At 40.1% G+C, this 15,573-nt stretch overlaps 1 protein-coding gene across 1 annotated transcript; it reads left to right on the top strand.

Moving 5' to 3' along the window:
* Window positions 1–84: 84 nt before the first annotated feature.
* Window positions 85–14,704, top strand: LOC124112498 (malonate--CoA ligase ACSF3, mitochondrial-like). Its single transcript, XM_046472643.2, has 8 exons — window positions 85–152; window positions 1,901–2,657; window positions 4,638–4,829; window positions 5,321–5,493; window positions 8,253–8,398; window positions 9,933–10,052; window positions 10,376–10,486; window positions 13,050–14,704. Exons 2-8 carry the CDS (start codon window positions 1,920–1,922, stop codon window positions 13,421–13,423), a joined length of 1,854 nt encoding a protein of 617 aa, XP_046328599.2. The 5' UTR covers window positions 85–152; window positions 1,901–1,919; the 3' UTR covers window positions 13,424–14,704.
* Window positions 14,705–15,573: the final 869 nt, after the last annotated feature.

The following is a 15,573-nucleotide window of genomic DNA, read 5'->3' as shown; positions in this document are numbered from 1 at the left end:
ATGTTTGCGCTGGAGGGCGGACTACAAACGATTTTACGTGCGCATTGTTTCAAGGGCAGGTAACTCTCATTTCACAGTGTCCAAAGCACATGTTGACATTGACTGGAAAAGTGTGTGAGTGCACATGTTCTTCACCGTGCGAAGTTGAACGGGTAATGGGTTCACCTATGTGTTTATTATTTTCATCTTTTTCTAATCAATATTAAATCTTTGATTTAGTGATGTTACTCACACTAGCACTGACGAACTGTCAGATTTTTTCTAGATAATATTTCTTATGTGCACACACAGATTGGGAAACACGCACATCATGACATGTGTACATTCACTAGACTAGTGACGGAGATATTACACATAAGGACAGGGGACCAGTTCCTATTGACAGGGGCCGTTTTATTGACAGCACATGTCAAAAACATTATCAGTGAGGACTTGTAAACAATAGGACCCATCTCATATAGAAGTAGAGACTGATAGCCTATTTAGACTTGTACGTATAGCAAGGAATCTTCAAGTCATTCTAAACTAGTTTAATGTCTGTTACCGGACATTTAATTATGTTGATCTACATTGATTATTATTTATTATCCTAATTACACAGATACACAACGAGGGTTTAATTAGTCTTATATTTACAAAAGTGGTCAAGTGTAACATGGCCACCTGCTGACCTAGTTACATACATGGAGTCATGTTGTTATTTGAAAGGAATCTACACTCGAAGTTTGAAAGTCTTGAAATATGGATTGGGTTTTTGTTGAGGGTTCAAAATTTTCTTATTATGGACTATAACTTTGACTGATTCCACATGTTGTTTGGCTCTATCGGAGGATCAAAGAATAAGTCGTATAAAATAGCAAAGGTATACAATAAACAGCTACAGCCATACTGAAAGGGTTGTGTATTGACCTGGATTTTGTATTGTAATATATTGCCATACTATAACATATATTGCCATACGTATTGCAATATATTGCAAATTTAGAATTTCATGTGTTAATCAGAGTTATACCCTGTATTAATGTCAGATACCATCAAGCTCCTTCCCAGCGCATGACACCTTCGTTATACTCTCCGTATAGAGAGCTCCACGAACGGGCTATCGCTGTGAGGAGCTTGATAGTCGCGATGTGTACACACTAATTGATAAAAAACAAGATCGGCAGAGGCAAGTTGTATCAGAAAGATACTATTTTCCATCTCCATATCGATTAGGAACACATAAATATACTTATAAAAAATTTTGCCCCAATATATTGCTACATTTACAAATGTATCGCAATACGTATTACTGAAGATTTACTCCACAATCTACAGTTGTACCGTTATAACACACACCCTTACATACTGACATGTTTTTGTTGTTGATTAATGTATACACGACTTGAAAGGTTGATGCTATCCGTCAACATTATTATAGCGGCACCCCGCTAGGGACGCATTCACCCGTGCAACTCGCAGTAAACACAAAATTCAAACTTCGAGGATTTATTCAGATGCATGTCAAATATGGGGGCCATCGTACACCACACAACAAATATAGTTACTCAAACACACACAGTAGACTCCGTGAACTCCATGGTTCCTCTTCATCTAAATCGAAACATCGCAGTTTGACAATTCATACCAAAAGACATTTAAAGATGGTCGCCATCACTATCATATGTCTGGGGCAGGAGCAACTAACAACAAAAACCTATAAGGGCTATTTTATTATTTACTGATCATGCTGACGATGGCGTGATTCACATACACTGATGACATAGTTCACACACAGTAGGTGTTGCACTGCTGTAATGTAAACAATACCATGTGCTTCTACAGCACACAATAGCATGGAGTGATAATATACTCACCTCACCTCACCTCACCTCACCTCACCTCACCTTATCCATTATAGATTCAAGAGACCCTTCATAATGAGAGTACCATCAGTTTTGTCTTTGCTGAAAGGACTTCGACACTCCCTGACGACACATCCCATATCCCACCAGCTCATGCCTGTTCATGTCCCTGCAACAAGACTGCGCATATGTCGAAGATGCTTCAGCGAACTCAAAGCAACAAGAAACAGTCACGTGATCCCGCTGTTCCTCAAAGCAGAAGAGCATGTTGGGAGAACAGCAATCGTCGATCAAAACAACCGTTTCTCGTACGATGACATTTTGCACTATAGTTCTCTGTTGTCACAGAAGATAATCAGCAGATGTAACGGAAATCCCAAAACCGGCATAGAAGGTGCAAGAGTGACGTTTTTGTGTGAGAATGACATTTCGTATGTGGTTGCACAATGGGCAACGTGGATGTGTGGGGGAGTGGCAGTTCCACTGTGCAACCTGCACTCTGACTCGGACCTGGCGTACTATATCCAGGACTCCCAGAGCTCTCTGCTTGTAACCACAACAAAGTATGCTGAGAGACTACAGCCGATTGCTGAAGACCTCGAGATCCAACTTGAGACGTTACAGGCGTCGGAGTACATGGGGTCATATGACAGTGATCAGAACAGTTGGTTCCTCTCGGACAATCCTGCATCCAGCAGCAAAAAGGAGAGAAGACGGATCAAGGGTCGCTATGACGATCTCCTGGCAACCAATCAGTACAAGCGGGAACCAGCAATGATCGTGTACACAAGTGGGACCACAGGCCGACCTAAAGTAAGAAATAAGTACAAGTTTTAAACTTTTATCGACAAGTGTTGATATATTTGATATCAAAAGACACAAGGGTGAGATTCTATTTATCATCCAACATCATTCTTCCAACTTTTTCAGTTTGTAGATGATAATAAGCAGTGTCTTAGGTGTAAAAGTACTGCTAACAGCTTCAGAAGCAGAGCCATTAGTGATGTCATTTGATTGTGACGTCATGGTAACCAATGATGTCACAATGCTCTGCAAAGCATTGTGATGCAATTTCATCAATCTCACCCAAGCCATATCTCCTGTGGGAGCCAGTTTTGGATGATAAATGACATGTTGAGATACTCCTTAAATGTAAAAATTACATCATAGTTGCCATCACTATGAATATTTGTAATCAATGCTTGCAGCACCACGTCATGTGTTATGGGACCGAAGTTGTAAATATTGTGCAGATTTTTGGGTTATTAGATGGGCTGAAGTTTCATTAAAGTTTTTGTTCTTTTATTTGGATATTCTTTATGCTCACCTACCGGTGCCCACCATTGACTCAATGTGTAGAGTAGTGGCCGCACGGCTGTAGCACATGGGCACAAGAAACATTGCCCGTGTAATGTAAGTGCTTACTGGTTTCCCCCATGGAACCAGGCTGTGGCTAGATTCGGTGGTTAAAATAGCGACTGCACCACAAAGCGGCCATGCGTATTTATGGCTGATCGAAGAACGGAGTTTGGAGGTACAGTGTGATTAAAGGAGATCTTTTGATATTTATTACTTTTAAACATGTTAGATAGTCTTACAAAGTACATATTTACACCAACAAAGAGAGTCATATGTGATTCATTGTTCTCTTAAAAGCAACAAACAACTGCATTGGTCCCACAACCAGCGCGTATGCAGATTGAATGTCATGTCCGGTTGGTTTCCATTTTCCTCCTCGCATTGCTGAATCCAAACTTTCCTCCTCGCTAATTCGGCCTTTTCTCTTGGAAATTTCAAGAAATGACACTTGGTACTTTTGTTTCATGAAGTAGTCATCCCTACACCCAAACAATACTCAATTCTGTGTCTTCACTACGCTGATAATAACGGATAATTACTTCATTGTCATGTAGATCAATGCACTGTAAACAAAACAAATGTTGGATCTCTCTCCAATTGTAAATGATATTTTTACTGAAACATACATATTTGGCACAATTTTGGTGTACATAAATTCGCATATTCAGTTCATGGTCGTGCATACTTGAAACCCTTGTCTGATTCTGCAGGAAGGTTCTCTCTTATTTTATCACAAAACATGCAAAACACTTTTCTATATCTTTTATGGTGACAACACCCTCCTCCGTTGAATCACGAATAATGTACCTTCAAATCTTTCTGACTGCTGGTATGGTTTGTTTTTAATTCACAGAGCTCCAGATAAGCTGCGTATATGCGTAAAATACGCATCAGAAATGCAGAAATACGCAGTAAAATAAAATCCAAGTGTATCAAATACACAACGAACATTACAGGTACGCTACAAAAATAAATCTTGTGCGTATCATCAAAATATTGTGAATTAACGCTGCGTATTCGATTAGCAAATCAGCAACTTATTTTGAAATTATATACGGACATTCCGTCAACCTTGCCAAACTCCATGATGACAATAACATCATGATCATTTACCATCACTCTTTCTTGTGGAAGTATCGTGGTATTTTTGAGTCCTATAAAGCTCTCGAACCCACACGACACCAGTTTGCAGGGACTAGATGAATAGTGTTTTTTAAATATTTAACTTAAATACCCACATGTGTGAAAACTAGTGGGTAACAGAAATTTGAATACCCAAATAGAATTACTGATACCCAATGATTTTAAAATGCATAGGTAAAATACCCACAACACCAAATGCTTATCTGGATCTCTGAATTCAAGATGTCTTGGTTGGTTTGCAAGGTAGTGTGAGGAAGGCAACCTTGTATTTGTACATATTTCTGTGTTGAGGGGGTGGTGCTGACTCACGGTAACCTGCATGCCATGATGTCTGGGATGATTACGGCATGGGAGTGGCAGCCCAGTGACGTCGTCCTCCACGTCCTTCCACTACATCACGTGCACGGCATCGTCAATGTCCTCATGACTCCCCTCTTTGTTGGAGCAACGTGTGTCATGATGCCAAGTTTTAATCCAGCAAAGGTAAACAAATTCTCTGTTTTTGGTCAGACAGTATTAGAAACTCTGATACAGAACCATGACACTTAGTGACCTTTGCATATAACATTTATAAGTTCCACTCTTTACATATACTTACGAACATATCATAATGTGAACATGTCATAACACTAAGATCATTTTGTGAACAGGAGGTCTCAGAAAACTTTCAAATTCACAACCTCAGGCTAATGTGTTCATTTTTTAAATGAAATTTATGGTATTAACATCTTTACTTGAAAACTTTAAATTGAAAACAGAAGATATATTTATCATAAAACTCACTAACAATACGGAACTAATCACTGCATTTTCAAATGCATTGATTGTTTTAAATAATATTTTTGGATTCGGCTGACGGTTACATAATATTAATTGGTATTCATAATATATTTTTATACAGCTAAATGTAATTTACATAGTAGTTTAGACAGTGTAGATTTTTAACAAGAGGTGATGCTCCCTGATTTCAACAGGTGTGGTCAAGGTTAACCGACTTCCTCCCGGGGGATGTGCGCATCAACGTCTTCATGGCTGTCCCGACAATCTACGCCAAGCTGCTTCAGTACTATGACACAGAGTTCAACCAGGAGAAGAAATTCAGGAAGAGCATGGCCTTCATCCGGAGTGCTTGTTCCAGCCGAATACGGTAAGGGACCGACCAGTTAATATTACTGGGGACTGGGATGTTTGTGAAGATATTTTTTTGGTCGCTACTTTAAATCATACATTTACATTTTTCTTTCAGGACATTCAGCATTTTGAGGAAATATCTTGTTTCTTTTTGTTAAATCTGAGCCAAAATATATTTTTAGAATATTTTCTGGAATACGAAAGGATTGCATGCCAGCTGCTTTTCAGCTCTGTTCAGTTGATTTCAACTTTGTTTAAAAGCGAATGTCAAATTTAGCATGTTTAGCAAATGAATTAATTCAAAAATCAAAATTATATGATTAATTTGACTGAATTTACCAGTTAAGTGTTACACCTTCATTGGGACCAGGACAAATGTGTGAGTTGTTTCCCAGAACTTGTAGACATCCTCAGGGAGGGAGCATCTGCTGGTCATGGTAACCTTGTTGTAGAAGTGCTTCCTCCCTGATGGTGTCAGCCTGTTCAGATCAAAACATGGTCACAAGATATTAAAGACAAATCAACAGAGTTTGACAGATTGTTTTGGTAGCACCAGGTGGACACTAGGGGTGTCACGATAAATCGAAATATCGACATATTGCTATTGGTAAGCACTTAAAGTCAATCTATCGATTGTTAAATCAGTTTCCGATCAATAGTATCCATTTCAGTTAGGAATATCAATATTTTCGATTGCATTTACCATATCAATAAAATACATGCAATGCTGTACAAATTTGTTTTTCTTTTGATCATGAGGGTAGTAATTTACACATGGTAATGTGGAAGTTTCTTTTTTTATAAAGAAAAACCAAATTAGTCATATCTCAAACTTTACTTTTTATTTGTTGTTATGGTTATCACATTCAAAGGAAACTTCAGTTCCAAGGTTTAATCCAACTCTAAAATTCATCTAAAATGATACACTAGAAACTATCGATATTTATCGCAATAGTTGCTTGCAATATCAATAGTCATCACGATAGTTTTTTTCAATATCAATAGTTATCGCAATAGTGATTTCCAGACCAATAGTCACCCCTAGTGGACACATCACAACAGTCCCACTCAAAAGTTGCCAGATGATGGCGAGACTTCAGTTTCATATATCTTGCACACCTCAAATATTCTGCCAACTTCTGGCCTTTTATTCTGTTAAAGTTGGTAAAAGAAAGGGTCTCTGTTGTGTGTTTGGGTGGCTTGTGGTGGGCTGATTCTTGTAGTGTTGGTGAGCATGCCCTTGTATGTTTGGTGAGCGTGTTTCTGTTGTATGTTTGGTGAGCGTGTTTCTGTTGTATGTTTGGTGAGTGGGTCTCTGTTGTATGTTTGGTGAGTGGGTCTCTGTTGTATGTTTGGTGAGCGGGTCTCTGTTGTATGTTTGGTGAGTGGGTCTCTGTTGTATGTTTGGTGAGTGGCTCTCTGTTGCACGTTTGGTGAGCGGGTCTCTGTTGTATGTTTGGTGAGCGGGTCTCTTTTGCATGTTTGGTGAGTGGGTCTCTGTTGTATGTTTGGTGAGCGTGTTTCTGTTGTATGTTTGGTGAGTGGGTCTCTGTTGTATGTTTGGTGAGCGTGTTTCTGTTGTATGTTTGGTGAGCGTGTTTCTGTTGTATGTTTGGTGAGTGGGTCTCTGTTGTATGTTTGGTGAGCGGGTCTCTGTTGTATGTTTGGTGAGTGGGTCTCTGTTGTATGTTTGGTGAGCGTGTTTCTGTTGTATGTTTGGTGAGCGCGTTTCTGTTGTATGTTTGGTGAGCGGGTCTCTGTTGTATGTTTCGTGAGCGTGTTTCTGTTATATGTTTGGTGAGTGGGTCTCTGTTGTATGTTTGGTGAGCGGGTCTCTGTTTTATGTTATATGAGTGGGTCTCTGTTGTATGTTTGGTGAGTGGGTCTCTGTTGTATGTTTGGTGAGCGTGTTTCTGTTGTATGTTTGGTGAGTGGGTCTCTGTTTTATGTTATGTGAGTGGGTCTCTGTTGTATGTTTGGTGAGCGTGTTTCTGTTGTATGTTTGGTGAGCGTGTTTCTGTTGTATGTTTGGTGAGCGCGTTTCTGTTGTATGTTTGGTGAGCGTGTTTCTGTTGTATGTTTGGTGAGCGTGTTTCTGTTGTATGTTTGGTGAGTGGGTCTCTGTTGTATGTTTGGTGAGTGGGTCTCTGTTGTATGTTTGGTGAGTGGGTCTCTGTTGTATGTTTGGTGAGTGGGTCTCTGTTGTATGTTTGGTGAGTGGGTCTCTGTTGTATGTTTGGTGAGTGGGTCTCTGTTGTATGTTTGGTAGGCTGATGGTGAGTGGGTCTGTTGTATGTTTGGTAGGGTGATGGTGAGCGGGTCTTTTTTGTATGTTTGGTAGGCTGATGGTGAGCGGGTCTCTTTTGTATGTTTGGTAGGCTGATGGTGAGTGGGTCTGTTGTATGTTTGGTAGGATGATGGTGAGCGGGGCTGTTGTATGTTTGGTAGGATGATGGTGAGTGGGTCTGTTGTATGTTTGGTAGGCTGATGGTGAGCGGGTCTGTTGTATGTTTGGTAGGATGATGGTGAGCGGGTCTGTTGTATGTTTGGTAGGATGATGGTTAGTGGGTCTCTGTTGTATGTTTGGTAGGATGATGATGAGCATGTCTCTGTTGTATGTTTGGTAGGCTGATGGTGAGCAGGTCTCTGTTGTATGTTTGGTAGGCTGATGGTGAGTGGGTCTCTGTTGTATGTTTGGTAGGCTGATGGTGAGCAGGTCTCTGTTGTATGTTTGGTAGGCTGATGGTGAGTGGGTCTCTTTTGTATGTTTGGTAGGCTGATGGTGAGCGGGTCTGCCGCACTGCCAGAACCAATCATGAAGCAGTGGGAGGAGGTCACAGGTCATCGGCTGCTGGAGAGATACGGGATGACAGAAATCGGCATGGCACTGACGAACCCCCTGCATGGCCCCCGCATAGCAGGTGAGATACTCGGCCTTACTTCACAGCTTCATGTGAGCATGTGAGACAAGTTGAGCATGAAACATGAAGGTTAATTTTCGCCAATCAAAGCATTGTTATAAAGTGTAAAAACTGATAACGGAAATATACCTACCAATCAGTGTACAACTAGGTTACCTGTAGATTTAGTAGCCCTGTAGTGAATTTGCCCAGCCTGCAAACTCTTAATGTTACATTGCTCTACACTAAAAACAGGGTATGCTTATTTCCATTCTATCAAGCCCAAAACTCATTGTTGTTATAGAAAATAACGAGATAAGTGGTGTGGCTTGAATGTGACACTTTGTGCAGGCTGACATTTTATTAATTTAGTAATCCTCATCATAACTATGTGAGTGGGTGAATGAGTGAATATGGTTTTACGCCTCATTTAGCAATATTACAGCAATATCACAGCGGGGAACACTTGAAATGGGCTTCACACATTGTACCCACATCGCGGGTTCTTTGGCATGACGAGCAAACACTTTAAACCCCTAGGCTACCCGACCGCCCTTCATAACTAAATATGCCACTGTATATACTCAGATTTGTTGTTAATATCTCTGTACTTATCACGCATGTATGACATACATTGAAAGTGTGTAGCACAGATATTTAGTAAAACATCTTCAAGTCGAAATCCCCCTAGGAAATGAAGGTTAGTTTTTAATTGCACACAGCTGTTGGGATGTTACAATGTCAAGTTCATTTCTATTGTGTTTCTGCCCAATAGTTATTGCAACATAAACTTTGAATATTAAATGTTGTTTATTGTGGAAACTGCAAGTATACCTTTGTAATCTTGTGTTATTATTATGTTTTTAAAGTGCCAACTAACCCAATCTCATTAAACTCTTAGTGCTTGCTACCGGATCATTTTGGAACGACCTTTTATCCGACCAATCCGAGTGTCACTTAGCAGATCGGGAAAGTGACAATCGGAATGTGTTTTCTAATTATGCAACCTCGTAAAGCTTGGGTATTCCAAAAGACGTGCTGTGTGACTGATTCCGTCAAAATTATCGTCTATCTCTCGCTTCCGCTGGATAAACATTTGAAACAGTAGAGGCTTTACGTGGGAAGTATTGCCGTACAATCCCTGCCATCTATTAGACATTCCAGAATTTCCTTTTATTCCGTTTTCATAGTTTGAATCAGTATATGCCAAAGCATGAGTCTGGAATGAAAGTCGCCAGTTTGAAACTAGTGCCATAAAGCTCGAGAAAGCTGCTTTCTGAGAGGCTAATGTTGACGTCATTTTGTTGGTCAGTCAAAGTCCATGGAAGGTTATTCCCTGTAATGGGATGTCCTCAGATCTTTGGTGGCACTAGTGAGAACTTAGTTCTGATTTTAATGAGATTGCAACTGACCATGGTTAAGAAAAAAACTCTCTCATGTAAAATATATCAGTTGTGAAATATGTGTTTTAATCAGAGGTTATTATTGTGATTTGAAACCTTAAGTCAAGTATTTACCAAATTCATTGTAGAACACTGATCATGTATCTCCACAGGCAGTGTTGGTCAGCCATTCCCTGAAGTGGAGGTGTGCATAGTTCAGAACAATGTCTACGCTGAGAACGGCTACGACATCTTAGCACGGGGAAACTCCAGAACCACCACAGTCTACAGGGGTAAGATTCCATCCTTTGTCTACATGAATTTGTAGGACTGTAACAGATTCGTAGCTGATTTGTGTAATCCTTTTGGTAATACGAATAAATAAATGAAAAGAATGACAAGCCTCACAGATTTTTCATGCAATACATGCGTACTACATGAGCATCTTTAACTTCGTGCTTTGATGTTCATGGTGCATTTGAACTGGCACGTATATTCGCATTGCAAATGCATTTTGTTAGATTTGTACGTTGTTATACAGAATCTTTTTGTTCTAGTATATAGTCTTACATTACTTTCACTGTTGATATGGGCATGCCACATTGACTGTTTTCAGACGGAGAGCAGGGGGAGTTGCTGGTCCGAGGACCGGGTGTGTTCCACAAGTACTGGGGCAAACCAGGGGCCACAAGTCAGGCTTTCACCAGAGATGGATGGTTCAAAACAGGTAGATTGTTAGAGACGATGTATGTTCAGAGATGGATGGTTCAAAACAGGTAGATTGTTACAGACGATGTATGTTCAGAGATGGATGGTTCAAAACAGGTAGATTGTTACAGATGATGTATGTTCAGAGATGGATGGTTCAAAACAGGTAGATTGTTACAGATGATGTATGTTCAGAGATGGATGGTTCGAAACAGGTAGATTGTTAGAGACGATGTATGTTCAGAGATGGGTGGTTCAAAACAGGTAGATTGTTACAGACGATGTACGTTCAGAGATGGATGTTTCAAAACAGGTAGATTGTTACAGACAGGTAGATTGTTACAGACAACGTATGTTCAGAGATGGATGGTTCAAAACAGGTAGATTGTTACAGACGATGTATGTTCATAGATGGATGGTTCAAAACAGGTAGATTGTTACAGACAACGTACGTTCAGAGATGGATGGTTCAAAACAGGTAGATTGTTACAGACAACGTATGTTCATAGACGGATGGTTCAAAACAGGTAGATTGTTACAGACAACGTATGTTCAGAGATGGATGGTTCAAAACAGGTAGATTGTTACAGACGATGTATGTTCAGAGATGGATGGTTCAAAACAGGTAGATTGTTACAGACGATGTATGTTCATAGACGGATGGTTCAAAACAGGTAGATTGTTACAGACAGGTAGATTGTTACAGACAACGTATGTTCAGAGATGGATGGTTCAAAACAGGTAGATTGTTACAGACGATGTACGTTCAGAGATGGATGGTTCAAAACAGGTAGATTGTTACAGATGATGTATGTTCAGAGATGGATGGTTCAAAACAGGTAGATTGTTACAGATGATGTTTGTTCAAAGATGGATGGTTCAAAACAGGTAGATTGTTACAGACAACGTATGTTCAGAGATGGATGGTTCAAAACAGGTAGATTGTTACAGACAACGTATGTTCAGAGATGGATGGTTCAAAACAGGTAGATTGTTACAGACAACGTATGTTCAGAGATGGATGGTTCAAAACAGGTAGATTGTTACAGACAACGTATGTTCAGAGATGGATGGTTCAAAACAGGTAGATTGTTACAGACAACGTATGTTCAGAGATGGATGGTTCAAAACAGGTAGATTGTTACAGACAACGTATGTTCAGAGATGGATGGTTCAAAACAGGTAGATTGTTACAGACAACGTATGTTCAGAGATGGATGGTTCAAAACAGGTAGATTGTTACAGACAACGTATGTTCAGAGATGGATGGTTCAAAACAGGTAGATTGTTACAGACAACGTATGTTCAGAGATGGATGGTTCAAAACAGGTAGATTGTTACAGACAACGTATGTTCAGAGATGGATGGTTCAAAACAGGTAGATTGTTACAGACAACGTATGTTCAGAGATGGATGGTTCAAAACAGGTAGATTGTTACAGACAACGTATGTTCAGAGATGGATGGTTCAAAACAGGTAGATTGTTACAGACAACGTATGTTCATAGACGGATGGTTCAAAACAGGTAGATTGTTACAGACAACGTATGTTCAGAGATGGATGGTTCAAAACAGGTAGATTGTTACAGACAACGTATGTTCAGAGATGGGTGGTTCAAAACAGGTAGATTGTTACAGACAACGTATGTTCAGAGATGGATGGTTCAAAACAGGTAGATTGTTACAGACAACGTATGTTCAGAGATGGGTGGTTCAAAACAGGTAGATTGTTACAGACAACGTATGTTCATAGACGGATGGTTCAAAACAGGTAGATTGTTACAGACAACGTATGTTCAGAGATGGATGGTTCAAAACAGGTAGATTGTTACAGACAACGTATGTTCAGAGATGGGTGGTTCAAAACAGGTAGATTGTTACAGACAACGTATGTTCAGAGATGGATGGTTCAAAACAGGTAGATTGTTACAGACAACGTATGTTCAGAGATGGGTGGTTCAAAACAGGTAGATTGTTACAGACAACGTATGTTCAGAGATGGGTAGTTCAAAACAGGTAGATTGTTACAGACAATGTACGTTCAGAGATGGATGGTTCAAAACAGGTAGATTGTTACAGACAACGTATGTTCAGAGATGGGTAGTTCAAAACAGGTAGATTGTTACAGACAACGTATGTTCAGAGATGGGTAGTTCAAAACAGGTAGATTGTTACAGACAACGTATGTTCAGAGATGGGTAGTTCAAAACAGGTAGATTGTTACAGACAATGTACGTTCAGAGATGGATGGTTTTCCTTCTGTCAGAGGGGTGGTGCTATACCCAAGAGGTTAAAGTGTTCACTTGCCATGCCGAAGACCCGGGTTCAATTCCTCACATGGGTACAATGTGTGAAGCCAATTTTTGGTGTCCCCCACCGTGGTATTGATGGAATATTGCTAAAAGCAGCGTAAAACCATACTCAGAAAAGAAATCTACTATAAGACAATATATGCTACTCAAAAGAAGTTAAAGAACACCTGATTTTTTCATATGACTATTGTTTATGTGTCACGGTGTGACAGACATACGTGACATTCACCTTTTTAAAGTTTAAAAGTTTCACTTGTTGTTTGCCATTCAGGTGACACGGCCATGTATAAGGATGGCATGTACCGCATCATGGGCCGGACATCGGTTGACATCATCAAGAGTGGGGGCTACAAGATAAGTGCCCTTGATGTAGAACGCCACCTACTGGCTCATCCAGACATCCAGGACTGTGCTGTGATTGGTCTGCCAGACATCACATGGGGCCAGAAGGTGGCAGCCATCTTGGTTTGTAAAGAAGGTCGAGAACTCACTGTTGGAATATTGAAAGAATGGGCTAGAAACTACATGCCATCATATCAGATTCCCACCGTGGTCAGATGTTTGGACAAGATGCCGAGAAATGCTATGGGAAAAGTCAACAAGAAAGAAATCGTTGAAGTAGCGTTTCCGGAAACTGTGAAGTGAGGATGTATGGTTTGTATATGACTGTATGTGATGTGATAATAACAGCATGAAGTGATTAAAGTCAGCATTAGGCCATTATATTTTTATTTGTTGGATCTCGGATCCATCGACCCTAATTTTCGTCAAAATTGGGGAATAATTAAACCAAATTTCCATTATGTTTATTTCTGTCGACACGTCATATATGCCAAGATTACTCTGTGTTTTAAAAAGAGTCATCTATGAAACTTAAAATGCTCAATTGGACATTGATATTTCACCAAATCGTTCAGTCAACTGTATATCCAGAGTCATATACCCAGAGTTATGCCACTTGTCCTTGACAAACAACCTTTGCCAAAATTAACTCCCTTTGTCTTCCAAATGACAAAAAAATAAAGCTTCCAGCAGAGAAGGGTGAAATAATTTTGTCTTCCCCCCAAATACAGGTAATATTTGTAAAAACATTCCTTGATCCATTATTTAAAAAAAATAGGAGATGATGTCAGAGTATTTTAAAAAAAAGATTATTCCCTCCTCTGACTTCTTACTTTGACAACAAAATCTGTGGTCAAACACACACAAAATAATGGCTTTAATTGTTGTGTATCAAGGCTCAGCATTTAACTTACAGCTACCTCTGTGATGGATATTAGGGTAAATAAGGTAATAACTCTGTGTAACTTAGTTACATTTGTTATGACACTACTATCTGTTACTTATCCCAGAGTGTACTCAGTTTTGTATGGTGCTATTAAGGGCTGGGATGAGTCCAGATTTACAACCTGGGTACCCACCCCGCTATTACCCTACCCAGGTACCTGCTGTAGGTCTCAAGTTATACCGGTACCAAATGTCCGATTGGGAACAGTTTGACCATTGCCCTGAAAAAAACGTATTTAGTGACTTGTAGTGTAGCCATGGACTTACAGTGATTTTTTTTGGTCATTAAACAATATATCACGTGACTAACCACGGGCCTGGGTAGTACTGTGGGTACCCGGGTTTAAAATACCCACCTGCCCGACAGTCTGAGAGAATCAATTTTGCTGACTGACGATCAGTTTTGAAAAGTTACAGTTACAAAGTTGACAATCCACCAGTTGATTGTTATTTTCTGAGAACTAATTCAACAGCACTATTCCTTTGTTTACCCTTCTGTTACTTATGTTCCTTAACCTAAAGGGGCGGTGGGGTAGCCTTGTGGTTAAAGCGTTCGCTCGTCACGCCAAAGACCCGGGTTCGATTCCCGACATGGGTACAATGTGTGAAGCCCATTTCTGGTGTCCCCCGCCATGATATTGCTGGAATATTGCTAAAAGCGGCGTAAAACCACACTCACTCACTCACTCACTCACTCACTCACTCACTCACTCACTCACTCACACTCACTCACTCACTCACTCACTCACTCACTCACTCACTCACTCACTCACTCACCTAAAAAGATTTGGACTGGCAACATTTTATCTGGTCTGATAACTTTGCAGTGTTGTGAGTGCAGTTGCCTGGCTGAAATTTTTTAGGGAATTTATACGCTGAGTGTAGTCTGAACGTTAACCTGTGACCTGCGCAAAGTGTGCTTGAGCAGTACAGGGATACCCCTGGTAGGTAGAACATGAAGGGACCGGGGAAACATCTCCACTGACATGTGTTCTAGTTAACAGACTGACTTATGTGCCATCATTGAATCATCTACCTCACGTTCTGTATGCACTGTTCCTTCCATACACATTCATTGACATGAGACAACTAATAACTAAAATAGACCGGTGAACATTCCGGGGTAGAATAGGTCTTCAGCAACCCATGCTTGCCGTAAAAGGTGACTATGCTTGTCGTAAAAGGCGACTAACGGGATCGGGTGGTCAGGCTCGCTGACTTGGTTGATGCATGTCATCGATCCCAATTGCGTGGATCGATGCTCATGATATTAATCACTGGATTGTCTGGTCCAGACTCGATTATTTACAGATCTCTGTCATATAGCTGGAACAATGCTGAGTGCGGCGTTAAACAACAAACCAACCAACCAACCAATAACTATAATAATACTCATGAGTAAGGATAAGATTTATGGATGAATAACTTCTACAATTAAGAGCGATGTTTCGGTGTAAGTTTTAACACCGTTATCAAGCAAGTGATATACAGAGTATGGTTGACAAGTA

Source organism: Haliotis rufescens, unplaced genomic scaffold (assembly GCF_023055435.1).
Source record: "Haliotis rufescens isolate VD_foot unplaced genomic scaffold, xgHalRufe1.0.p SCAF_17, whole genome shotgun sequence".
In the NCBI taxonomy this organism is placed as follows: Eukaryota; Metazoa; Mollusca; class Gastropoda; order Lepetellida; family Haliotidae; genus Haliotis; species Haliotis rufescens.
Note: the sequence above shows the minus strand (reverse complement) of the source record. Positions and strands in the feature narration are given on the sequence as shown.

Bases quoted from the DNA above. Each gene is read 5' to 3' on its own strand.
- LOC124112498 (XM_046472643.2), top strand. From the start codon at position 1,920: ATGAGAGTACCATCAGTTTTGTCTTTGCTGAAAGGACTTCGACACTCC. The intron at 2,658-4,637 runs GTAAGAAATAAG...TTCTGTGTTGAG, and splicing joins GGACCACAGGCCGACCTAAA to GGGGTGGTGCTGACTCACGG. The intron at 4,830-5,320 runs GTAAACAAATTC...TGATTTCAACAG, and splicing joins CAAGTTTTAATCCAGCAAAG to GTGTGGTCAAGGTTAACCGA.